Source organism: Malaclemys terrapin, chromosome 1 (genome assembly GCF_027887155.1).
Source record: "Malaclemys terrapin pileata isolate rMalTer1 chromosome 1, rMalTer1.hap1, whole genome shotgun sequence".
In the NCBI taxonomy this organism is placed as follows: domain Eukaryota; kingdom Metazoa; phylum Chordata; order Testudines; family Emydidae; genus Malaclemys; species Malaclemys terrapin.
Genome location: NC_071505.1, coordinates 23,907,925 through 23,935,876, shown reverse-complemented (window position 1 = coordinate 23,935,876; position 27,952 = coordinate 23,907,925). Strand labels below are relative to the sequence as shown.

General features: G+C 45.7%; 1 protein-coding gene across 6 annotated transcripts in view; it reads left to right on the top strand.

The window, feature by feature from the left end:
* PHTF2 (putative homeodomain transcription factor 2) overlaps positions 1-27,952 on the top strand; it is a 150,872-nt gene that overhangs the window by 90,141 nt on the left and 32,779 nt on the right. For all 6 annotated transcript variants that reach the window (XM_054017586.1, XM_054017583.1, XM_054017592.1 and 3 more), the window contains 3 exons: positions 9,828-10,029; positions 14,069-14,227; positions 23,581-23,799. In XM_054017586.1, the coding sequence (XP_053873561.1) occupies positions 9,828-10,029; positions 14,069-14,227; positions 23,581-23,799 (580 nt within the window). The remainder of the gene's footprint in view (positions 1-9,827; positions 10,030-14,068; positions 14,228-23,580; positions 23,800-27,952) is intronic.

The following is a 27,952-nucleotide window of genomic DNA, read 5'->3' as shown; positions in this document are numbered from 1 at the left end:
GAGAGCATTGAAGAGACAGAATACATACCTCTTGGAGGGATGTATTGCCTCTTATTGATTTCTAGCAATGTGTCTCTTCTCTGGCAAATATGCAGGTCAGTATTTAAAGGCTCTAGAAGTCCAGCATTTTCAGGCAGGAAGTTCACAATGCAGAATCTTTGAGAGATGAGTGTGGAGGAAGTGAGCCTCAGTGATTCTTCCAAGAAAGGCTGAAATTTACACAGTAACAGAATTCATGGTTTCCCCACCCAGCACTCTCCCCACATTACTAGTTCATTATGTTCTTGTATATTATTATAATGGCTGATTGAAGCAGTGAATCGTATTTACAGAAGTGGATGTATTGTTCTTGGAGTATATCATAAATTGAAATACATGATAGAATGAAAACAGTTTTTATCAAATATATACATACATTCAGACCTAGATAATTTGGAAGTGTTTGAAACATGCTTTTTGAATAGCAGAGTCCAATGTCATTAGTAGCTTGTAGAACATTCAATACTTGATTTTCATCCAGCGCAAGAAGGAATCTATGAAATTCTGACCCCATCTTGAATATCATTTTGGTGAGGGAAACCTTGCACAAATTGTATAATTTATTATTTATATTTTGATATTATCTAGAAATCTCAACCAGGTTGGGGTCCCATTGAGCTAAGCTCTGTACACATTCATAATAAATAAGTCAGTATCTGTTTCAAAGAACAGACAAAATGTAACACCTCAGTTCTGAATTTTGAACAACTCTAGGATTGGGTCAGGAGAGAATCTTTAAGATCAGCACAGATGAAAGTAAAGGGAGCAGACTATTTCTCCATTTACAGAAAGAAGATTTGCTCTTTAGTCTCTCCTTCCTTACTTCCCCCAATTTATGATAATGAAAATCTATCTTCCTGAAACCTTATTTAAGCCTTCCTTAACACTTTCCTCTAGCTAATCCAGAGAGGAGACCATCTCAAGTAATGCTTGGCCTGTCCTGTCTTTTGGTATGTCTGTAAATCGCAAGACACCATCATGTTCCTACAAGTGTTCATGTTATCCCCCTATACGTACACTTTATTCGATTTTTCACACATCATATAGTAATCTGTAATAGACATGTATTAACATTCTAATAGAGAGTTACACACGTTCCCCACCTCAGGTGAAATTTTTAAAGTACATTGTAGTGGGGGGAAAAAAATGAAATAATGTGGTTTTTGGGGAGTACTTTGGGGTTGCTCTTTCCCAGTACTTTTCAAGTTCAAACTGTTTTTTCTGGGAAAGGTCACATGAAGCAAGTGCATAATATTTTCCAGTGTGTCCAATTCCAGTTCCTGTAAACGTTTACAGGATGTTCAAACCTGTCTAGCCTCATCTTTGCAGTGAAAGTTGATCATGGGGAAAACCAGGTTTAGTTGAACCAGAACCTTTTTGAACTTTACAGGCCTATGAATGCATTTCGAATCAAAGTTGGAAGAATTATCACAACTGTACCTCATGCATCAGTTCAATAAGTCATGGAATAGCAGAGTCTCACTGGTTATGCTTTTGCATTTTTTTAAATCTGTGCGCTGTCTACAAGAACTGGTTTGAATTTTCATATTTCATTACTACTTATTTCATTTAATACTTTTGATGCTCTGTCTGCTAGAAGACATTTAATGACCTTTGGTTCTTTATTAATATACTGTACACAGAAAAAGGCTCTAAGGAATTGAATTACCTGAATATTATTTAACGTTTAATTGTAGCAAATTGTTTGTGGTAGACTTGATCAGAATTGAGCACTTAATTGTCTTGTATTATACTGAATTTCTACTAACTGTGTGTCTCATGAGATTTGCATTTCTTTTCAACCACTGTAGCTATGAAGAAGAAAAATACCAAAAATATTGTTTTAGTGCATTAAAATGAGCTTTTTCTGCCTCCCTCTTATTGTGACTATTTTGTCACTATTGTTCCTTTATCTTATTTAGCCTCTTCATTGTTGGTTGTTGGGACTTCCTGAAGCGCATTCTCTTGCAAACAAGTCCAGCTAGCACCAGAGGGTTGATTTCCTATGCTTTCTTTCCTATGCTTAATCATCCATTTTCCATAAATGATAGGTTTCATAGGCATCTCCCTTTCCATCTCTCTAGCCTACTCTTCATCTATTAAGTAAATAATTTCAACACTGTAGTTCAACACCAAAGCAAAATTTTAATGTACCTATTTTAGGTAGGGGTGTTCTGCCTCCCCAATGTGGCCCCTCAAATTTATTTCATACTTTTAAAGTTCAGATGACGGTTACTTGCCAACAGTAAGTTCTTCGAGAGGAGCCATAGTATGATCCAAATACTGGGAGATATAGTGGTGGTCCAACTGCACCACCAGTTTCTCTCTCAATAAGGGGGATATACAGAAGAAAGAACTCAGATAACTTAATGTTTTACCTACCTTGTGTACAGAGCCCTCTACTCCCACAATAAAGCTTTATGGTCTGGACATACACTTGTAATCCAGAAATCTAAAATGCAGCTGTTTACCTACTTCATATAGCTGTGTGCCACCTTGTCCTGTTACAAGATCTCCATTGCTCACTGGGTAAAGATTTTGATCCAACAGTGCCTAAAAGACTTGTCCAAAGTGTGTCAACCTCAAGGGCTTGCAGGTCTGAGCTATCTGCCTCATCAGTTGGTAAATTAGCCACCTGCTCTTTTTCCTTCACACATTCACCACCACCATCAGTTGGAAGCCATCATAGATACCAAGTTGTAATTTGGAAGTGCAGTCATCCAAACTCCACTGTTGTAAGCCTTTCTTTAGAGTTTCCACTTGTTGTTATGTCTGCTGCTTACTCAGAGATGTTGGTGTGTAGGATGGGAAGAGAGGGGTACAGGACGGGAGATTATTCTAAGAGTTGTAGAACTAGAATTATTCTAGTTCTTCTTCGAGTGCTTGCTCATATCCATTCCATTAGGTGTGTGCGCGCCGCGTGCACGATCGTCGGAAGATTTTCTACCCTAGCAACACCGGCGGGTCGGCTGTGGAGCCCCCTAGAGTGGCGCCTTCATGGCGCTGAATATATACCCCAGCCGACCCGGCGCCCCCTCAGTTCCTTCTTACCGCCCCTGACGGTCGTTGGAACTGTGGAGCGCGGCATAGCTGTTCTCCACTCTCCCTAGCTTAGTTAGTTATTCGTAGTTGTAGTTATAGTTATAGTTCTAGTGTTTGTAGTTTAATAGTTAAATAGTTTTTAAAGTTGTTAGATTTGTTATAATAGTCCAGGGGACTAAGGGGGTCGTCGCCCCCTTTCTCCCCCGGCCGCGGGCCCGGGCTCATGCCCAGAGCTCCCGGCTTCAAGCAGTGCGCCTCCTGCGCTAAACCTATGCCCACGAGCGACCCGCACGACTCCTGTCTGAAGTGCCTGGGAGAGTCCCACCAAACAGATAAGTGCAAGATCTGTAAGGCCTTCAGACCAAGGACCAAGAAAGAGCGGGACTTTCGGCTCCGGCAACTCCTGATGGAGGCGGCACTTAGCCCGGACACTCCTTCTACGAGCCAGGCCCAGGCACCTAACGCCTCGGTGCGCAGTGCCCCAGCAGCACCGGCAATGCCGACAACGCGGGCGGTGTCGGACAAACCTCACCGGCACCGGACCTCGTCGGCACTGCAGCAGGCACCTCGACGCCGGTCATTATCCCCGGGGCATAAAAAAACCCATAAGACGGGGACCTCTGTGCCGAAGACGCCGGCTCCCCCAGTGCCGGGGGTAGAGCCGAGTGCGCCGGTGGAGCACCGGAAACAGGTGCCTCCAGCACTGCCGACTCCGGCACCGAGGCCGTTGAGTCCGGTGCAGATAGCGTCTCCACCGAGACCGGCGGTAATACAACTCCCGTCGACTCCGGAGACCTTCGTGGCGGCGAGAGACTTGATAGCTCTCACGGAGCCGGCACCGCCTCAACCACTGGCACCGACGGCACCGTTGACCCGCCCAGTCCAGTCAAGGGGGAAACCTGCCTTGATGCGCCCTCCATCACAAGGGCTGGAACCTCGGCACCGGTCCAGGTCCAGAAGCAGGTCCCCACGCCGCTCGCAGTCCCGGCACCGAATATCACCTCGGCACCGGTCGTACTCGCGGCCAAGATCTTCGTCGCGGCACCGGTCTACGTCTCGGCACCGCTATGATCGTCGGCACCGATCAACGTCGAGACGTAGTTCTCGGCACCGCTACGGTCGACGCTCGACGTCGAGAGGCCGCTCCCGGCACCGGGCATACTCCAGGTCCTCGTCGAGGTCCAGATCCGGCTCCCGGCACCGACGAGGTCATCGGCACCGATCGCGGTCCCGGCACCGTTCGCCGGCACCGCGCAGAGATAGATCATCTCCGGACCGGTACCGTGCGGCACCACAGCACACGGGGATCGTTTCATCTCTCTCGGCACCGCCATGGCCGTCAAGATCGGTGTCTCGCTCCTCGGAGGACCTGTCGAGATCGGCATACCCCCCTCAAGGGCAAGCCGAGGAACGGAACTTGGGCCATTGGCAGGAGATGGCAGAGGACCACTCCCATGGACCATCTCACTGGTCATTTTGGACCCCGTGGGCGTACCACCAGGAGCAAGGGGCTCCAATACCATCGACCTCTCGCTCGGGTCACTCGGTTAGAAGGGCCCCAGAATCCACCATCTCTCGGCCTCCTCCAGGGGGCATGGAGGCTTCCGTGTCCACGCCACCTGACACCATAGACCCGAGTACAGGTGATGCTCCGGCCCAAGAGCAGGGGGATCAGGACCCCCCCTTGGATCCAGTACCACCGGAGGCGTCTTCCTCCTCCTCTCCGGATGAGGCAGTGGCGGGCACTTCATGTACGGGTCCCCCTCCGATAGATCTTCGGGCTCACCAGGATCTCCTGCGTAGGATGGCCCGTAATATGGACCTGCAGGCGGAGGAGATAGTGGAAGTACAGGACCCTATCGTGAACATCCTCGGAGCGGATGCCCCATCGAGGGTGGCGCTACCCCTGATCCGCATGATACAAACCAATGCGGATACGATATGGCAAACTCCTGCCTCTATCCCACCCACAGCGAGAGGGGTGGAAAGGAAGTACTTTGTCCCGTCTAAGGACTACGGGTATTTGTATACCCACCCCCAACCGTGTTCACTGGTGGTGGCATCAGTGAACGCACGAGAGCGCCACGGCCAGCAGGCTGCAGCGCCTAAATCAAAAGAGGCTAAGCGGCTCGATTTGTTTGGCCGTAAGGTTTACTCAGCCGGAGGGCTGCAACTTAGAGCGGCGAACCAACAGGCGCTATTGAGCCGTTACAATTTTAACTCCTGGAACTCTATGGGGAAGTTTAAGGAGTTGATTCCCCAAGAGTCCAGGGAAGAGTTTGGAGCCATGGTAGAGGAGGGTAAGAAGGTGGCTCGGACCTCCTTGCAGGCCTCCTTGGACATAGCAGACTCAGCTGCGAGGACCCTGGCTTCGGGTATCGCTATGCGGAGGATCTCCTGGCTTCAAGTTTCGGGTTTGCCTCCGGAGCTACAGCAAACCCTACAGGATCTGCCCTTTGAGGGACATGGATTGTTCTCGGACAAGACGGACTCTCGCCTGCAGAGCCTCAAGGACTCGAGAACAATCATGCGCTCCCTGGGGATGCATGTTGTGGGCCCTCAGCGCAGACCATTTAGGCCGCAGCCTCAGCGCTTCTACCCCCCCCCCCGCCTCGTCAGAAGGTGCGGTCGAGGACGGCGCCCCAGTCATCCCCCAGGATCCAGCCCCCTCCTTTCGGGATCGTCTCTCCCACTTCCACCGTGCTTGGTCCCTTATAACTTCGGACCGTTGGGTCCTCCGCACAGTGGAGAGGGGATACACTATCCAGTTTTCTTCTATCCCCCCCCTCCCACCCCCCTTCCCTGTCCCTCTTCAGGGACCCTTCTCACGAGCAACTTCTTATACAGGAGGTTTCCACGCTCCTTGCTATGGGGGCCATAGAGGAGGTTCCAGTAGAGTTAAGGGGCAGGGGATTTTATTCCCGTTACTTCCTGATCCCCAAGTCCAAAGGAGGTCTGCGGCCCATCTTGGACTTGCGCGGACTCAACAAATTCGTAGTAAAGTTGAAGTTCCGCATGGTCTCTTTGGGGGCCATTATCCCTTCCCTCGATCCTGGAGACTGGTTCGCCGCCCTCGACATGAAAGACGCATACTTTCACATCTCAATTTACCCACCTCACAGACGCTTCCTGCGATTCGTGGTAAACATGGTGCACTACCAATTTGCAGTCCTTCCCTTCGGCCTATCCTCGGCCCCAAGAGTGTTCACGAAATGTATGGCTGTCGTGGCAGCGTACCTTCGTCGGCAAGGGATACAGGTGTTCCCGTACCTAGACGACTGGCTGGTACGCGGTCGCACCAAAGAGCAAGTTCAAGCTCACGTCCACAGAATAGTGCACACATTCAACGAGTTGGGCATCCTACTCAACAAGGACAAATCCACTCTAGAACCTACCCAGAGAATAGATTTCATCGGCGCAGTTCTAGACTCCAGACGTGCACAAGCCATCCTGCCAGACAACCGCTTTGGCACCATCACGAGCCTCATTCAAGGGCTACAGGCCTTCCCAACTACCACGGTGAGGTCGTACCTCACCCTGCTGGGTCACATGGCTTCCTGCACGTACGTAACCAGGCATGCCAGACTTCGGCTTCGCCCACTCCAGACCTGGGTTTCATCAATATACCGTCCACATCGGGACAGCCTGAACATGGTGGTCACGGTCCCGAACTCGGTCCTGACCTCCCTCACCTGGTGGCTAGATCACAATGTGGTCTGCGAGGGGATGCCTTTTCACACCCCACAACCCTCTCTGCACCTGGTCAGACGCTTCATCTCTGGGTTGGGGCGCCCATCTCAACGAACACCATACCCAGGGCCTGTGGACTGCACCCCAGTTAGCCCTGCACATCAATGTTCGGGAGCTGATGGCGGTGCGCCTGGCGTGCCAGGCATTTCTCAATCAACTACGTGGCCGTTGTGTGTTAGTTCTCATCGACAACACCACGGCCATGTTTTACATCAACAAGCAAGGAGGAGCACGTTCGTCAGTTCTATGCCAAGAGGCCATTCGCCTGTGGGACTTCTGCATCGCCCACTCAATCCATCTCACGGCATCGTTCCTCCCTGGAGTCCAGAACACTCTAGCGGACCGACTCAGCAGGTCCTTCCAGACACACGAGTGGTCTATCCGTCCGGACATCATACATTCCATCTTCCGGAGGTGGGGGTTTCCCCAGATAGACCTGTTTGCATCTCGAGACAACAGGAAGTGCCACGTGTTCTGCTCCCTACAAGGTCGAGCTCCGGGCTCCCTCTCGGATGCGTTTCTCCTTCCCTGGAAAGACCACCTGTTTTATGCCTTCCCTCCGTTTCCTCTGGTCCACAAGGTACTGCTAAAAGTGCGCAGAGACCAGGCACAGGTAATTCTGATCGCTCCAGCGTGGCCGAGACAACATTGGTACACCACACTGTTGGAACTCTCGGTTCAAACACCGATCCCGCTTCCATTATGTCCGGATCTCATTTCTCAGGACCACGGTCGGCTGCGTCGCCCCGACCTGCAATCACTCCACCTCACAGCGTGGCTGCTCCATGGTTCACCCAGGCAGAGCGGCAATGCTCGCACTCTGTCCAACAGATTCTGCTGAGCAGTAGGAAGCCCTCAACACGGACCACGTACCTGGCCAAGTGGAAACGGTTCTCATGTTGGTGCGAACAACGAGCCACGCCCCCGTTGCAGGCACCTATTCCTCTCATTTTGGAATATCTCCTCTCCCTAAAACAGCAAGGGTTGGCGATATCTTCAATTAGAGTTCACCTGGCCGCTATATCAGCCTTTCACCCAGGGGAATTCGCGTCCTCGGTATTCTCTAACCCGATGGTCGTTAGATTCCTCAAGGGCTTAGACCGGACGTACCCACAACAGCGTCAGCCCGTCCCGACGTGGGACCTTAATCTGGTTCTCTCCAGACTCACAGGTCCTCCATTTGAACCACTAGCCACCTGTTCACTTTTGTATCTATCCTGGAAGACAGCCTTCCTCGTAGCCATCACCTCAGCAAGGCGCGTTTCTGAACTCAGGGCGCTTACATCCGAGCCCCCTTATACAGTGTTCCATAAGGATAAAGTGCAGCTTCGTCCACATCCTGCCTTTCTCCCTAAGGTGGTTTCTCCATTTCATATCAACCAGGACATATTTCTTCCGGTTTTTCACCCTAAACCACATGCTACTCGCCAGGATCAACGTTTACATTCTCTGGACGTACGCAGGGCCCTGGCCTTCTATATTGACCGCACAAAGCACTTTAGAAAGACGACGCAACTCTTCGTCGCAGTGGCCGACCGAATGAAAGGCTCACCGGTCTCCTCACAACGCCTATCCTCCTGGATTACGTCTTGCATCCGGACTTGCTATGACCTGGCAGGTGTCTCAGCACCGCACCTCACCGCTCACTCCACGAGGGCCCAAGCTTCCTCGACTGCTTTCCTGGCTCATGTTCCGATCCAGGACATTTGTAGAGCGGCGGTTTGGTCATCAGTCCACACGTTTACAGCTCACTATGCACTAGTGCAGCAGTCCAGGGACGATGCTGCATTCGGATCAGCGGTTTTGCACACAGCAATGTCTCACTCCGACCCCACCACCTAAGTTGGGCTTGGGAGTCACCTAATGGAATGGATATGAGCAAGCACTCGAAGAAGAAAAGACGGTTACTCACCGTTGTAACTGTTGTTCTTCGAGATGTGTTGCTCATATCCATTCCAAACCCGCCCCCCGTCCCCACTGTCGGAGTAGCCGGCAAGAAGGAACTGAGGGGGCGCCGGGTCGGCTGGGGTATATATTCAGCGCCATGAAGGCGCCACTCTAGGGGGCTCCACAGCCGACCCGCCGGTGTTGCTAGGGTAGAAAATCTTCCGACGATCGTGCACGCGGCGCGCACACACCTAATGGAATGGATATGAGCAACACATCTCGAAGAACAACAGTTACAACGGTGAGTAACCGTCTTTTTCTCTCTTTTTCTGTCCTGCCTCCTTCCTGTCTCCACTTAGTGTGTCATTTGAAATAGGCTGTATATACTTGTGCTACTCTTTTGTGCTTTGGAAGGGGAGGACTTAAGCCAGGGACTTTAACACTAATAGTCATACTGTTGCCAGGTAATATGGGAGACTGCAACAACCTGGATTATGCATTTGAAAATCTCCTAATTAGCATAAACTTTTAGATTGCTGATGAAGCAAAGTGAAGTTAGGCCAAAAAGTTAAACTTTTGGATAGCGGTTTTCATTTTAATTCAATATATGATTAATTCATGCTTCATGCAAGGGTGTGCAAGGAATATGAAATTTTAGTTTCAGTAAGTATCAGTTAAAAATTCCTGAGAATTAACAGCTATTTGGGCATACCTTTATGTTTCTGTTTGATACAAAAATGTGAACAGGGAAATGTATTGCATTCAGAACTTGCAATTGGCTTTGTCAAGTTGTTGTTATAAAGCCTTATTTGGTAAAATACAGCTTTTCTTGGTCTTTATCTCTTCTTTCAGTACTGTAATATATAATAATCTTTCATGTGCTGGATGTTTCATTTGGTATTCCAGATTCCTACAGTTGTAACAGATAAGCTTTAAATGGTGAAAAGTAGCACAGATACTACTGAATCAGATTTAGATTTCATTGTTGAGATGTATGAAAACTAGTAGTCAAAAATAGTTGGGGGAGAAGGGTAAGAGAGGACATAGACAATAACAGTCGTACAGTAATTTTATGTGCATGTTTGTTTTTTGTTTTGTTTTAAATCTAGATCAAAGAAAGCAAAGAATTCAATAGATAAATCAACAGAGACTGATAATGGCTATGTCTCCCTTGATGGGAAAAAGACAGGTAAAAGCAGTGAAGATGGAGTACAGACCCATGAGCCTCACTGTGAAGTGATTAGGCCAGAAGAGGGAGGTTGGAGCACAGGAACTGTGAGAAACACGTACAGCAATCACAGTCCTCACAAAGTAAGCATGGTTCATTGTTTCGTAACTAACAGTAGTGTGTCCAATTATACGCACACCATATTGCCACAGCAGTTTGGATAGGTTCCCATTTATATCTTGACCCTGTGTTTTTTAAACTTAAAAAAAAAAAAATTAATAGGGCTTGTGTTAGGATACTAAAGGCCTAAGTGCAAGATCTAGTTCTGGGTTTCTTGCTCTTAAATTTTTCCTTATATTTTCTCTTCACTGTCCCATCAATATTTTCTTCCTTCAAGAAGAAATCTCCACCAAAATCTCAGGGCAATATTTTTTCTTTTATTTCTTTTTATTAAAATATCTGCAGGTAGACAAAATGCACTGGAAGCAACTGAATTTTGCATAAAAGACTTGACATCTTTTTGTAGTGGTGACTGGAGTCGTCCTTCCTGGCAAAATGTGTTGGGAAATTACACACATATTGAACAACTTAGGCCATCCCAAAGGCAAAAATACTGCTTTTCAGAAATATTTTATTATATCTAAATTGTGATAATTTATGCGAGTGCTACTTCATAACTATTTTGCCATAGACACAATGTGAGAACCCCAGTAGCACTGGTCACCCAGGATTGGGCAAGTGCATATCTACGGCTCAATTCCTACCACAGGAACCTCATTTTACTGACTTTTAGGTTCTCTGATTTTCTTTAACTTGACTCACCATGTGTCCTTGTATTTCTTATTTGTTTTAGCCTTCATGAGAAGGCTTTGCTTCTACCTCACCTGCCTCTGTTAGATTTTTCTCTGGAATGAGTCTGCTTCTCTGCTACAGTTGGACACATTTCACAGTAATGATGACTTCCAAAATTCAAATAAGCCCATACTTTCAAAGGGTTTCCCTGCCAATCGTCCGTGTTCATGGATTCTCCTTCCCCTTCTCTTGTGGATAAGTGCAAAGATCTGCAAGTGTTTTCTTTCCTTCCCTTCCCCATGGAAGTGAAAAGGCACTCTGAAATGCAGAGCGCAGAGGGGATCGGAGAGAAGAAAGATAGTCAGAAAGCAGAGCATAATGAGGAGGAAGGATGTGTTGCTCAACATGGAGCTTGGCTGGTTAGGTCTGATAGCTCTCAGTTCTCCTATTTCACCTTACTTCATTCTCCTCCAAAACAACTCTACCATTATTGGTACATGAAGATTTGGAAGTGCAGCATTTAAGAAAAGCGAAGGGAAACAAATGAGGAGCAGCCTATTATTCTACCTCCTAGAAGGTAATGATAGTGGTAAAACAGGAATTTTTTGCCTAAGGAAAGTTTGAGAGACACTGGCTTCATTCAGTGAGAGACATTTTTAAAGGAGGGACCCGTTTTGGGGTCTTCCATAGATAGGATCCATAGAAAGTGCAACATATGTACTCTTTCTGTACACCTACTTCAGGTTTTGATACACTTGGGCAAGTGAGATTTAGAATATTTGTATACGGTAGTTTCATGCTTATCCTTGATCATGTCCCTTGATGTGCATTCTACTGATTGGCACACTTAATTTGTAATTACTGTAATTTAGGATGCTTTCACTGATTTATCACTATCTGCTCTGGCATCATCATCGTCATTTACAGTATGTTGAAGATAAAATAAGACTTGTGAAAAAGGTTCTGGAAAAAATCAGTTTCCTCAATGTGCTTTATATTGCTTTTCCTCAGTCAAATGGTGAGCACGTTTTTGAAGTTCCAAGCTCTCATAACACTTTTTATACATGCATAAACAGTTTTCTGGATAATTATAAATGTATCTAATCTATTTGGAAAAACAAAGACCTCTCTAAATTTAGAATAAATTATGCAAAAAGTCATGTTGAAGTAAATTAATTTCTATAGAAATATAAACTACTTATGTGGCATTTCTCATTATACCTGTTAACATCAAAAAAAGGAGAAGTATTTTTCATTATTTATGAAAGAAATCAGAAAATATTATTGACACACTTGTTGCTAAATCTTGCTAATTCAGCATTTTGAAGTCTGACTATTTTAAAAGCTTTTGTTGAGTAAGGAGTCTAGATGTTTTGCTTCAAAGCAGAACTCTTGCAGCTAACAAGAAAAAAATTCAGAAAACGGTTTATGAACAAACAATTTTAAGAGCAGATAATATCCATTACTATAATTTTAATGAATGATTTATCGGTTTAATATCTAATTTGAATGAAGTTGCCTTTTATTCCTTTAAATAACTTTGTTAAAAGAAACTTTGAGAATGGCAGAGTTCAATAAGGATGCACAGAAGCATTCACCTTTTGCTAAATGCCTGCAATATTATTGTAATTTGGAACAACAAACACAGTATTTAAAAACAAAGTATTTAAAATACCAGTATTGGCAGTATATTAAGGTGACAAGCAACTCTCACCTCATGCTGTGGCAGACTTGCCCAATTTTCAGTAATCAAATGCTAAACAGCTCAACTGTTGAAGACCTCATAGGCGCCAACTCCATGGGTGTTCCGGGGCTGGAGCTCCCCTCCCCTGGGCTCCCTCCTCCTCCACCTCCTCCCCTGAGCGCGCTGCGTCCCTACTCCTCCACGTACCTCCCAGCGCTTCCCATCTTAGGTGGCATAGCAAGCTCCAGGAGTGGGGGGAGGAGCGGGAGCGTGGCGCGCTCAGGGGAAGAGGTGGGGCCAGGGCAGGGATTTGGGAAAGGGGTTGGAATGGGGAAGGGGCAGGGGTGGAGTCGGGGCAGGGCCGGGCTGGGGGTAGAGAGGGGTCGAGTACTCACCGGTGGGAGCAGAAGTTGGCGCCTATGGAAGACCTAATCAGACCATAAGCCCAGTGCATTTAATAAAGCTGTTTAATTCTCAGGCCTAGCCAAAGACTTCTGTGCATTGCAGGTGATGGGGAAGCAACCTGAACCAATACCCTTCACTACAAACAATGGCCTGATGCCTGATTTGCTGGAAAAAAAGGCATTACTGCAAATCCTAATTTTTGCAGATTTGTGAGACCCAGTCATTGCCACAACATTATTCTAAACCCTGATTTCAGGACCACCCACCCAAAGTTGCAATCCAGTAGACAAAATAAACAATAAGTTTAGCATGCCACCCATGCTCATCCCAATTAATTGTACTCTGTGCAATGCTACCATGTCACTACTTCAAAGTCCAAAAGGTACATGCACAACCAGCGAAATCGCAATTACCCAGTGAGCAACATGTAAACCCATACAAACAAATGCAACAGTTGTACTTAACATTACTTATGCAGCCATTAATCTGTAGGAGAGTAGGCAAATGGTCTTTATGACAAAACAACAATCAGCTGTTGAATGCTTCTTTCACTGACCGTGCACTAAAGTAAAAATCATCCTTGGAAATTTAGAAATTGGAGGGCAGAAGCCAAGGAGACTTTCATTGTTGTCCTTTATGAAACTAGTATATTTTTCTAAAAAAGAAACCCTTTAGAATGAAAACTGAAAGTTTTTTGGTCCCTCCTACCATTCTCCTTTTGTGGGGGCTGCGTCTACATTAGCGTGAAACCAGGGAATGATATATGCTCACAGTCCAAGCATTTCATAGTTGATTACTGGCTTACACTTCTTTGGGTGTGGGGGGAGAGGTGGTAGAAATAAATTTAATTTTAAGATTGGAAAAAGCTGTCAGTAATGGAAATTACTGTGTTTGAGAGGACAAAACCAAGAATAGAATGTTGCTTTCTTTTCTTTTGAGTCGTACACCATTTGGGATTGCTGTGATTTCACCTAAAACATCACTTAGAACATGAATATCTTGAATCCATTCTGCAGTATAGTATAAATTAGCCTGACACACGACTACTGTGCAATGATTAATCACCTACTTTAGTATGTTATAATCTTCTATTGTATATCACTTCTAGTACCACATTTCCATGTAGTCAATAACCTAAAAGAGGGAAACTGTTTTCTATGCTCTACTCAGCAAAAAGGGATTATTAAATATTTTAATTAAAAGAATTGATGAGAAAATTGATTGCAGTATTTAAGATGAATTAAAAGACCTTTATGAAAAAATAGTGTGATTTACTAATAGTAAATTGTTAATTGGTCTAGGATACACACAGGACAGTAACAAATGTATCTGATGAAGTTTCAAGTGAGGAGGGACCTGAATCTGGATATCCCTTACGCCGTAATGTAGAACGTGCTTCTAGTGACTGTGCTCTTCGAAACAGGAAATCCCACCATTATAAGAAACACTACCCTGTGGAGGTATGTTCTTTTCCCAAAAGTCCTTTTTGTAACTGGTTTGCCAACATCTCCTTTGAACTTATTTCTTCTGAACGCATTCTGGATCACTGGAATTTAATGGTGATCTTGTCAATATTAATAATTCATGACGCTTGTTAAAAATATTCCTGTGAAGTAACAGTCTTTGGGAATCATTGCGATTTGGTTTGCACAAGAGTCACTTTGAATTTAGCATGTTTTTCACTTCTTGGGGGCGGGTCCACAATATGGATAATTGGTCTGTTGCTATGCTCTTACACCACATCCCATCAGAGCTTTGCTGCTTTCTATTTTGCCTTCTAGAAGCAACCCCATTATGCAGCAACCACCTCCTTTGGAGGCACATGTATCTAAGAAACTAGTGGTTTCCTCTTATGTGAGAAAGAAAGCTTTCTTGCCAGAGATTTGGCAGACTGTTTTTCCAGCAATCTGTTTGCACTTTTAGTCATTACTGTGTTGATGCTAGTGCTTTCTCCATGTCATAGTTCAGACTGCACCCCCGCTTCTTTCACCATTGTCTCCAGTAAGTCCATTAGCCCATATGAGGGGAACTCTGAGCAGACAAGAAAATTTGATTCTACCTCCAAGTTCTATTGTGAGAGGATCCACCAATGTGGATGTTCTCCTAGATATGAGTATGTAACATTCTTTAAAAAGGTTAGTTTTTCAATTACTCAGAATATGCTGTATGCTATTGAAGTCACAATTGTTGCTGTTGCATGGCAGCAAAAGAAGTTCAAGTGTTCTGATTTAAAGAGCTACATAGTGAAGTCAAAGAGCAGAGCAGCAACCCAGCAGCCCCTTATTGGTGGAGTCCTTTATAGAAATGAAATTCAGATGTGGGGAACCAAATGGAAATAGAATTCTCGGATAACAACATGTATCATTTTGCTGAAGGCAAGCAGGCTTCAAAGCAAACCAGTGAATACTTAGTATTCCAGCTAGGGCTGTCAAACCGTTAAATAAATTAATTGCGATTAATCGCAAGATTTAAAAAATTATTGTGATTAATTGCAGTTTTAATCACACAGTCAATAATAAAATACCATTTATTTAAATATTTTTGGATGTTTTCTACATTTTCAAATATATTGATTTCAATTAAAACACAGAATACAAAGTGTACAGTTCTCACTTTATTTTTATTACAAATATTTGCACTGTAAAAAATAAACAAGACGGTATTTTTCAATTCACCTCACACAAGTACTGTAGTGCAAGCTCTTTATCATGAAAATGTAACTTATAAATGTAGATTTTTTTTTTTTACATAACTGCACTCAAAAATAAGTGCCTGCAAGTCCACTAAGTCCTCCTTAATCAGCCAATTGCTATGACAAACAAGTTTGTTTACACTTACAGGAGGTAATGCTGCCCGCTTCTTATCTACAATGTCACCTGAAATAGAGAACAGGTGTTTGCATGGCACTGTTGTAGCTGGCGTTGCAAAGTATTTACATGCCAGATACGCTAAACATTTGTATGCATCCAAAGCAGTGTGGACTGACTCATGTTCATATTCATTATCTGAGTCAGATGCCACCAACAGAAGGTTGATTTTCTTTTTCGGTGGTTCAGGTTCTGTAGTATCGAATTGTAGTGTTGCTCTTTTAAGATTTCTGACGCCATGTTTCACACCTCATCCCTCTCAGATTTTGAGAGGCACTGTTGTTGAACTGCTCCTTGCTGCTGTCACACCAGACAGAGCAATGATTTCCCCATACTTAAGGAGGGTAAGCACAATCTACACAATAGCATAATTTGCCCATCCCAAAGCAAGCACACAACCCACGGGAGCCCCAAAATGGTGAGTAAGCACAGGGTCCAGGGGGAATGATTGTTTCATGGCTGTACTGTCCCCTGGGTTTCTGTGCCTTGGGGAGAGCCAACAGCTGCAAGGGGCCCCTACACTGAACACTGTCCCCACATTTTTCACAGGAGTTCGTCCTGGAAGATATCTCGCTGCTGAGGGTGACCTGGGAAGCAAGGGAGGGTCTTCTGCTACAATGTGGCTTCTGCCCTGGCCCATATGCAGCTTGCCTGTGTGCAGCAATGGTCCCCCCCTGCCCTTCACGGCACAGTGGTGTGGACATGTTAACCTGACTGGGACACGGACCACAGTGGCTGTCCCAAGAAACCTGCGCAAGCTCATTGCCCAAATTCTGGCTGAGACCTTTGAAGAGATCATTGAGGCAGATTACCATGATGTGAGAGAGCACTTCAATGCCCTATTTTGCATCTAGGCATGCATGCAGCCCTAACCCTCCTCGCCCCAAGAGCCTGCACCAAATAACTTCCTTCCCAAAATAAAAGCTGCTTACTGGGAACCTCCTCTGGTGTTTGTCCTTCCCCAAGCACCAGCCACCGTGACTGGCTACCTTCCTCCTGGCTTGAGAACAGCGCCTGGCTGCATGCATCTAGGGATTCCGGGGTGTCTTCCTCCGCCTCAGCACCCTCGCTCCCGCTGTGCTCCTCTTCCTCCTCCTGCCTTGTTGAACTGGGTTCTGAAGTGTCCATGGTGGTACTCGGAGTGGAGGTGGTCACCTCCAAGTATCGCGTCCAGCTCTTTGTAGAAATGGCAGGTCGCGGGGGCAGCACCAGAGCGGCGGTTTGCCTCGAGGGCTTTGCGGTAGGCATTCTGCAGCTCCTTCACTTTAACCCTGCAGTGCAGTGTGTCCCAGTCATGGCCCCTTTCCATCATGTCCCTTGATATCTGCCCGAAGGTATCATAATTACTAGGGCTGGAGCACAGGTGGGACTGGACAGCTTCCTCCCCCCAAACACTGATGAGGTCCAGCACCTCGCCATTGCGCCATACTGGGGATCACCTGGCGCGTGGAGGCATGGTCATCTGGAAAGATAAGATGCGCTGAGAGCACTCCACGCTTGGCTGAATAAATGGGGGATTTTCAAAATTCCCAGAGAATTTAAAGGACGGGTCTGACAGTTGGTCACCTGAGGGCAGGGCAGTAGAGTTCAAACTGATGACCAGAGTGGCTAGAACAGGCATTGTGGGACACTTCTGGAGGCTGATCAGAGTGCATTAACAGACCAGGGCGTCCACACTGGCGCCACAGTGCTCCAGCGGGGGCGCATCAAATGTTATTCCACTTGCCGAGGTGGAGTACCAGGAGCGCTCTAGCTGCAGAGTCAGAGCACTCTACATGCCTTGCCAGTGTGGACGCGTCGTGAGTGCACTGGGCTGCTTTAATGCGCTTTAACTCGCAAGTGTAGCTATGCCCTTAGTCATATTAGTGTGTTTTTCTTGGTGATTCTCTCACCGGGTTTAAACCTAGTTCTTCATATGGGACAGCGATCACTAACAATGATTCCCACTGCTCTATCTTGGCGAGGCCCATGTTAAAGAGCATTGTGTGATCTGCAGATTATTCAAAAAATGGACTCCAGTGGCTCGGGACCTTCGCCTGAAACAGCACGTGCTTGAATAGGCCACATGGAGGGCCTCCATACTGAAGCAGGCATCGGGTTGAAGATCACCCTCTGCTTCTGAGAGTGCTGCTGCTTCATGTTCCAGAGAAGGTGCCTCTCTGAAGAAATGGAGGCGGTGTTCCCCATTGACTGCACCAAGGAAAAAGTCACATAAGACCAATTGAGGCCATTCCAGGTCTCAGGGTGACTCTTCCAGCTCCCCCATGGAAGGTATGGACTGGCACAGAGTTGGTGCAACATGCAGGATGGCATGAGTATCTCTTATCCTTCTCCAGTACCAAGTAGGCAGGTTAGAAAACCTTTATTATTGACTCCGCTTCTGGCCCCTGGGCATCCGTTGAGTCCAGTACCATGTTGGCAGAGTACCAGGCAGCTACAGGCCACCTCTGCTTTTGGGTCTAGACCTAGTCTTTGGCCCAGAACTTTGCCAGGGCTGCATCATCTATAGCCCCATTGTCTCAGCAAGCCGCTGAACCCTCTGATCTGTTGTCACTGCACCTTAATGTTCCCTTTCCACAGGTTGTGGAAATAGGGCCAGTACTATGATCAGTACATGGGACCTCGGTATTGGGAATCTCTCAGCAGCACTACAGTTGGCACTGCAAATACTTCCGTGGCAGCTTTCACTGCCCTTGACGTTAGTACCACCAAACACTCCGGTACTACTGCTGACTTCACAATTGACACCACTTCCAGCATCAGCATGGTCAGTACTGATGGTACCACTTCCATCTGCAGTACTGCTTCCTGGCTTTTTCTGAGTCAGACTGGTTACTCGCTCCCTCTGGTCTCAGTCCACTCTTACCCCAGAATTCCAAAGCTCCTTGGCATCTGAGACTGAGTCATCATCCTCCCACTCTCCATCGTCTGACCAGCCTTGCAGGTTGTTGATGAATCGTTATGGGTAGCAGGATTGGCGCCCATCTTGTGGTCGAGATTCAGGCCGCTGGCCTCATGCCTATTGGCCATCAATGCCTTATCCATGCCAGTAACCTCCATGGAATCTGTGAGATGCTCCTCAGTCGCAGAGATCCCGCTCTTAGTCTCACTTGAAGGCAAGATCAATGGCCAGGTCTGCAGTGGTGGCCATCGATCCGCCGTAAGCCCAAGCACCAGAAGTTCTCCTTGTGAAGCCTCTGGAGTCGTCAGCCCTGGAACAGGATCCTGCTTTGGCTCAGTTAAGGGCCTTGACAGAACAAGGAGCAATGGTCTCAAGTTGCAGTGGGGGAGGTCCAGGTTGGATATTAGGAAAAACTATTTCACTAGGAGGCTGGTGAAACACTGGAATGCGTTACCTAGGGAGGTGGTGGAGTCTCCTTCCTTGGAGGTTTTTAAGGCCCGGCTTGACAAAGCCCTGGCTGGGATGATTTAGTTGGGAATTGGTCCTGCTTTGAGAAGGGGGTTGGACTAGATGAGCTCTTGAGGTCCCTTCCAACCCTGATATTCTGTGATTCTATGATTCTCTGCTTCATCTCTGGATGATTCTGTGCCGCTTTTCTGTACTGAAGAATTTTAAGGTGTATCAAGACTTTCTGCAGTGTGTAGCTGCTTCCCTCAGTAGCCAAGTGGAGTTTTTCCAAAAGAGCACCCACAAATTAGTGGATGTCTTGCAGCCATTTGACCTCAAACTGGCTAAGGGCCTCTGGATCACATTGGCTATTTCGTTCCCATGCCTGGATTTGAGGGATTTTACTCCCATCTGGCCCCAAATTCCCTAGTTCTAACTGTGGTGAATGTTAGACCTCAGCGGGGCAGGTTTAGGTCTACCCCCAAGGATAGGGACTCTAAATGAGTGGACCTCATGGGCAGGACACCTCCTCTTCCTTACAGATGCGAATTGCTAACCAGCAAGCCTTGCTGTCCAGGTATGATTTTGTTGACTCAACCGCTATATCAAAATTTGCAGACCAACTGCCCGAAGCCTCATGAGAGGAATTCTGGGTATTTGTCACTGAAAGCTGCTTGGTGACTAAGACATCCTTGCAATTTGTGCTGAATGTTGCAGACACCTATGCCAGAGTGGTGGCCTCCGCAGTCACGATGAGGAGGACTTCCTGACTGCAGAATTCAGGCATTGCCCTGATGTCCTGCGAGCCATTAAGAATTTGCCCTTTGGTGGCCAAATGCTGTTTTTAGACAAAACTGAGATCCTGGAGGGCTACCCTGCAGTCTTTAGGGGTGTACACGCTAGTGGGAGAGAGGCATCACTACGGCATTCAACAACAGCAGAAGACTTCTTTGTCCAGACCACTGTTCCAATCGTTGCTCCTCTCTCCTTATCTCCCTGCTTTGGGGACAGGCTAGCCTGCTTTCACAATGCTTGGAGCTCAATTACCACTGACAGCAAGATGGGTTATGCCATCCAGTTCCTCCCCACATCCTCCCTCCCTGCCTCTCTTCAAGGACCCCACTCATGAGATACTGCTCCTCAAGCAGATCCGTGCTCTGCTGGCTTTGGGAGTGGAAGAGGAGATTCCACCAGAACACCAGGATCACAGCTTCTATTCCTGGTACTTCCTGATACTCAAATCCAAGGAAGGAGCAAGACCCATCCTCTACCTTTGCAGCCTCAACAAATATATCAGGTACATGCGGTTCCAAATGGTCACTCTATGGACTACAGTAACTCCTCACTTAAAGTATCAGAGGGGTAGCCGTGTTAGTCTGGATCTGTAAAAAGCAACAGAGAGTCCTGTGGCACCTTTAAGACTAACAGATGTATTGGAGCATAAGCTTTCGTGGGTGAATGCCCACTTCATCACATGCATGTGAATGAAGTGGGCATTCACCCACGAAAGCTTATGCTCCAATACATCTGTTAGTCTTAAAGGTGCCACAGGACTCTGTTGCTCCTCACTTAAAGTTGTCCTGATTTAACATTGTTTCGTTGTTACATTGCTGATCAATTAGGGAACACGCTCATTTAAAGGTGTGCAATGCTCCACTCTTACGTTGTTTGTTTGGCTGCCTGCTTTCTCCACAGCTGGCAGCCTTCCTACGCCCCTTCCTTTCCTCCGTCCCCACAGTGCCTCCCACCGGCCGGCAGACCCCGCAGATCAGTGCCTTCCCCTCCTCCCCCCGCCTCCTGCCCACGGCAATCAGCTGGCTTGCAGCGTTTAGGAGGCAGGAGGGAGGGGAAGGAGCGAGGACTCGGTGCACAGGCTCCCCCTCCCTCCCCTGCCTCCTGCCCGGGGAAATCAGCTGGCTTGCGGCGTTTAGGAGGGAGGGGGAGGAGCGAGGACTCGCCGCACGTGCTCCCCCTGCCTCCTGAACAATGCAAGCCAGCTGATTTCCCCGGGCAGGAGGCGGGGGCGGGGGAGACGGAAGGGGAGCCTGTGCGCCAAGTCCTTGCTCCTCCCTCCTGCCTCCTAAATGCTGCAAGCCAGCTGATTGCCCCGGACAGGAGGGAGCGGGGAGGAGCAAGGATTTGGCGCACAGGCTCCCCTTCAGTCTCCCCCGCCTCCGCCTCCTGCTGGAGTTCTGCAGTTTCTCTTTGAAGTGTGTCATCCCTGTGGCATATATGAGTTTAGATAGTTTACTGTCCTCTTTCCTCTGTAGAGAAGTGAAGTGTGCATTGTAAATGGCTTGTCTTGTTTTTGTAAAGTCCATCCTTGTGTGGAACACTTCAGTCTCCCTGGACATTCTATAACAGATTTAAAAGTAGCCATACTTTAACAAAAAAACTTCAGAAACAGACTTCAAAGAGAAACTTCAGAACTCAAATTCATTTGCAAATGTAACACGATTAATTTGGGCTTGACTAGGGACTGGGAGTAGCTGGCTCACTACAAAAGCAACTTTGCCTCTCCTGGAATTGACACCTCCTCATCAATTATTGGGAGTGGACTGCATCCACCCTGATTGAATTGGCCCTGTCAACACTGGTTCTCCATTTGTGAGGTAACTCCCTTCTCTTCATGTGTCAGTATAATAATGCCTGCATCTGTAATTTTCACTCCATGCATCTAAAGAAGTGGGTTTTTTACCCACAAAAGCTTATGTCCAAATAAATCTGTTAGTCCTTGTTGTTTTTATAGTAAAGAACAAAATTGTCAGACATAGATGAACATAATTTGTTGGGGTAGAGTCAATATGGTTTTTGTAAAGGGAAATCATGCCTCACCAATCTACTAGAATTCTTTGAGGGGGTCAACAGGCATGTGGACAAGGGGGATCCCTCACCGAAGGCTCTTAAGCATAGTAAGCTGTCATGGGATAAGAGGGAAGGGCCTCTCATGGATTGGTAACTGGCTAAAATATAGGAAACAAAGGGTAGAAATAAATGGTCAATTTTCAAACTGAAGAGAGGTAAATAGCGGTGTCCCCCAAGGGTCTGTACTGGGACCAGTCCTATTCAACATATTCATAAATGATCTGGGAAAAGGGGTAAACAGTGCGGTGGCAAAATTCACAGATGATACAAAACTACTCAAGATAGTTAGGTCCCAGGCAGACTGCGAAGAGCTACAGAAGGATCTCTCAAAAATAGGGACTGGGGAACAAAATGGCAGATGAAATTCAATATTGACAAATGCAAAGTAGTCCACATTGGAAAACACAATCCCAATTATACATATGGAACGATGGGGTCTAAATTAGCTGTTACCACTCAAGAAAGAGATCTTGGGGTCATTGTGGATAGTTCTCTGAAAACATCCACTCAATGTGCGACGGCAGTCAAAAAAGCTAACAATGTTGGGAATCATTAGGAAAGGGATAGCTAATAAGACCGAAAATATTATATTGCCTCTCTACAAATCAATAGTACACCCACATCTTGAATACTGCATGCGGATGTGGCAGCCCCATCTCAAAAAAAAAAAAAAAAAAAAAAAGAGAGAGAGAGAGAATGGACTTGGAGAAGATTCAGAAAAGGACAACAAAAATTATTAGGGGTAAGGAACGGCTTCCTTATGAGGAGAGATTAATAAGACTGAGACTTTTCAGCTTGAAAAAGAGGTGACTAAGGGGGGTTATGATGGAGGTCTATAAAATCATGACTGTTATTTACTTTCTCCATAAGGAAGTGTTATTTACTCCTTCTCATAACACAAGAACTATGGGTCACCAAATGAAATTAATAGGCAGCAGGTTTAAAACAAACAAAGCAAGTATTTTCTTCACACAATGCAGAGGATGTTTTGAAGGCCAAGACTATAACAGGGTTCAAAAAAGAACTAAATAAATTCATGGAGGATAGGTCCATCAATGGCTATTGTCAGGGATGGTGTCCCTAGCCTCTGTTTGCCAGAAGCTGGGAATGAGCGACAGGGAATGGATCACTTGATGATTGCCTGCTCTGTTCATTCCCTCTGGGGCACCTGGCATTGGACACTGTTGGAAGACAGGATACTGGGCTAGATGGACCTTTGGTATGGCCGTTCTTATGTTCTTAAAAGGGGTTCTTCATCTACATCCCCTGGTTTCAGGGGAAATTTCATCAAAATTGACATGGTACCCTGGAATGTTGTGATTTTGATGAAGAATCAGCAAATGCTGACAAAGTTCATCTGCCTTTTTAAAAAATATTGTTATGAATAAAGGTTTCTTGATTCTCAGTCATATTTCTATGTTAATTCTATGTACGTGACCCAAGCCTCAATTTCTGTTTCACATTTAGAATACTTATGTGGAAGGGGTAGACTGGAATATTTAAACTGTTGTGTGTAATAATTATTTGTAGCCTACAAAGGCAACAGTGAAATTTGAACAGATTAATTTTAGTTCTTCTTAATAATACTTGTACTGTTTATGATTGTATTTCCAGTGAAACTGGAAAATTAAAATGAGTGGATTTATTATAGTTGAACTTAGTAATTGGCATTTTAAATAAACATGGTGGAATATGTAAACTGAATTAATGCCAGTGTATATCTTAATTGCAGGATACCCCTAAATCAGGTACTAGTTGCAGTTCACGATGTTCAAGTTCCAGACAAGATTCTGAGAGCACAAGGCCTGAATCGGAAACTGAAGATGTGCTCTGGGAAGATCTGTTGCACTGTGCAGAATGCCGATCTTCCTGTACCAGTGAGACAGATGTAGAAAACCCTCAAGTTAATCCTTGTGTGAAAAAAGAATATAGAGATGACCCATTTCATCAGGTTGGTGTCCTGTAATTATTTTTATTATCTAAAGGAATACTTGCTACCTGCACTCCTAACAGCTTTATGAAGTGTTCAGGAGTTAGAACTGGGGAGAGAAACTTACATTAAATGAAAATAACAGAAATTAAATGTTGAATTAGTTGCAAAGTTCTGATTTAAATCCTTTAAAACAAGGAAAATTTTATCATGGGAGATGTAGTCCAGCTAGGGAGCCTAGCCCATAGAGGGAATATGGGGATCATGAAGCACCAAAACTGCAACTCTCATAAGGCACCACAGCTTTTAACTTGCTTCTAACACAGCATAACTTTAACATATTTTATTTTTAGGTTAATTGTTTGTTTTATGGGCAATATCTATTAATAGATAAGAGTAAGACAGTCATACAGTTCATGAATCACATGATGATGATCAGAGCTATTATACTTCCTTACTGCAGTTCAGACTTAACTAATCTTTGAATTAGACACAGATCAAACAGGACTTTTTAGAGACATTCTTAGTTTACATATGGGGCTGTAAATGAAAATTCTGTACATTCACATGCATATTTAGAAAATATGGGCATTAAAAGTGTTTAAAATTCATCAGTTTCTCTAAAATATATATTCTGTTTTGTAATTAATATTGTCGTTTTGGTTCCTATATGATTTGCATATAGTTCCTAGATAGTTATTTTTAAACAAATTCAGCAGCTGTGTTAGAACGTTTTAAAAAAAAAAAAACTGAAAAAATAACTTTCCAATATAAACTGAATATTTTAATTTGCATATTTGTTAATCAAAATGGAGATTGCAGTTTAGCTTTTAATTTTATTATTTACTATCTTTTGTTCTATGTATAGTTACACTTTACTTATTTTATTCTTGATATGAAATTTAAGCGAACTTGCAATAGAATGGTATTACACCGGATCTGCTATCTTTACTTTTCTGCAGTTGTTTGTTTTTGCACAGAAAATGTTCATTTGTGGATTTAAAAAAAAAAAGAAATAATGCTCCCAGTGTTTTTACTCCATGAAAGGAAAATCCTTGATATCATTTTTAAATTCCACTCCACTCTGTCCCTGCAACTAACCAGAATAAAGATCCTTTTAGTAATGTAGTTCACGTTCTGTTCAGTAACACTGAAGATTTGACCAATGAGTGAGAAGCATTTAACAATAGGAAGAATCCAAATGAATAGTAGGAAAACCATTCTGTGAAAAAGATCTAGCTTTAAACAGTTTAAAAAAATGAGCTGTAATTTTATTACAAGGTGAACTAGTAAGCTATACCCTTTCAATATTATTTTTAAATTTCTTCAATTGGGGAGTATTACGCCACTGTTCAAGTTTTTGCATAGGCCAGTGTTTCTCAAATGCGACCACTGTGGCGACATGCCACCACTAGGAGTTTTTTGTGCCACCTGTCACAGTGGGTAGCAGCAAGGAAACTCTCTGGCAACTTTCCTTTGCCTCTTCCCTGCCACAATTTTTCATTGCTGTGTGTAGCTACATGCCACAGTGTGGACACAGCCTGCTTTTTTACTACAGCATGTAGCTACTACACACACCCTACATACCACTGCAAGTACAGATAGGGCCTTAGAGTACACCTATGTCAGTGTCTTTGAGGGCGTTGTTCTGAAAGAATCAGGTTCTCCCAAGATCACCAGCACTTCCAGACATTTTGTTACTCTGTAGCCTTCCAGAGTTGTATTTTGGGGTAAGGCATTTTCAGAGGCAAAGCATAGCTGTGCCAGCAGAAGCCCCAAATATGGACTGTTTTGCAAGTATAGCTGCATTCCCAATAGAAACATTTGCCAGTATTCCTACACCAATAAAGTGCTCCAAGTGTAGATATAACATAGACGAAGCCCTAGACTTCTAAAAAGCTCCAGATAGCATAAATATATTAATTATGACATCTGAACCTACAAAACCAAAAAATGAAATAATAATGGGTGATTTCAACTATCTTCATATTTCCTGGGTAAATGTCATCTTGGGGCATGATGCAGAGAAAAAATTTCTAGACACCGTAAATGACCGCTTCCTGTAGAAGCGAGTCCTGGAACTCACAAAGGCAGAGGCAATTCTTGATTTAGTCCTAAGTGAAGCACAGGATCTAGTCCAAGAAATAACTATAGCTGAACAGCTCAGTAATAGTAACAATAATGTAATTAAATTTAACATGCTTGTAGGAAGGGGAAATATTAAAAAAACCAAACCCATTACAGTAACATTGAACTTCACTTATGGAAATTAAAAAGAGTAGTCACAAGGGTAAAACGCCTGAAAGCAGCACAGAGACTATTTAAAGACATCATAATAGAGGCTCAGAGTAAATGTAGATCCCAAATAAAAAAAGACAGTAGTAGAACGAAAAGGATCACACCATGGTTTAATAGCAGAGTAATGAGGACCATTAGAGGCAAAATGACATTCTTTAAAATTTGTAAGTCAAATCCTAATGAGGAAAACAGGAAGGAGAACAAACTCTGGCAAGTAACTTGTAAAAATGTAAGGCAGACCAAAAAAGAATTTGAGAAGCAACTTGCTAAAGATGCAAAAACTACTAATAATTTTTTTAAGTACATCAGAAGCCTGCTACATAAGCAGTTGGGCCTCTATATGGCAAAGCTGTTAAAGAACCCTCAAGGAGGACAAGGCCATTGCAGAGTAGCTAAATAAATTCTTTGCATTGGTCTTCACTGCAGAGGACGTGGGATCCACACTGGAGCTATTCTTGGCAGTATCCATTGGGCCAGCTGTGGAGTCATCTGGAGTGCTATGCTCATGCACCGGTATATGAGCTGCCGGCGGCACTACACTCCCTCAGTTCCTTCTTACCACATAGGTCGGAGCTCCTTCCCCTTGCCCCCCAAGTGGATAGTGGTTTTTCTAGTACCTATTGTCTCTTCTCTTTGTATATAGCTGTTAGTTAGTAATTAGGTGTTAAGTTGTAAGAGTTAGTAAGTTAGAGTCCTTGCAGGGACTTTACCCTGGGGCGGGGCATGCCCTGGTCTCCAGGTTTCAAGCCCTGTTCAGACTGCAATAGGCCTATGCCAGTTAGCGACCCACATGGCAGCTTCCTAAAGTGCTTGGGAGAGTCGCACATAAAGGACAAGTGTTGAATTTGCAAAAACTTTCGTCCCGGAACTCAAAAGGAGTGGGACATTTGTCTGAGGGCCCTCCTCACGGAGTCCATGTTTTGTCCAGCCTTGGAGCCTTCTTCCTCTGACTCCACGCCTAGCTCCTTGGCGTTGGTGAGGAGCGCATCGCTGGCACTGAGCTCCTCCCGGCACCGCTCCTCTTTGCTGGTGTTGAAAAAGAGAGGCTCCCTGGCACTGAACAAGAAAGGACAAGGGGCACTGGGCAAAGGACCCAGTGCAAGCTGCCTGCCCATTCCGGAGCCTCAAGGGGGTGCCTTTCCATCTGGACCCACCAGCCCCCTACTTCCTCCCCTCCAGGGATCCGACTCTTGAGAGCGTTAGGGGACCCAGGTACCTGGTAGTGCCTTTGATGTCTGAGGCCTTCTTGGTGGCTAGGGACCAGAGAGCCCTTCCTGCAGTGTGTAGAAAAGCCATGGGACCACCTCAGAGGGCAGCCGAATGCTGTCGGTCCCCATAGCAGAGGCAGCGCTCCCCGACTCCATAACTGAGGTCTCTGGTCAGATGGTCCAGGTTGCCGGCACTGCGGTCCTGGTCTCCACCAGCGCAGCGCGGATCACCTGCAGTGAGGCACAGATCATCCTCCCACCAGCTGACACCCCAGCGTAGGTCTCCATCCATGCATCGTCCTCCACTGGTACAGGACCACTCACCTTCGCAGCACCGATATCTACGTCCCCGGCACCGGTCCTTGGAGAGGCGCTAATCACCTTATTCGAGGCACTGCTCCGCTGCACTTAGTATCAGCTGCCAGACCCAGGCATTTACAGCCCCGCCTTAGTCACCGGAAGGGACTCATCTGGGTCGGAGTGAGACTTTAGCCTCTTGCCACAGCAGCAGCGACCCTGTGGGTGCCAGAGACCGTCTCGGCTCCTATGGTGCCAGCATGGCAGCATGGGCCAGTGGCCAGCCCAATGGCCTTATTGACACGTCTGGGGCATGCCGGCGATGCTGATGCCTTTCTCACACCAGTCCTCCCTTGTGGCTTCAGAGAAGC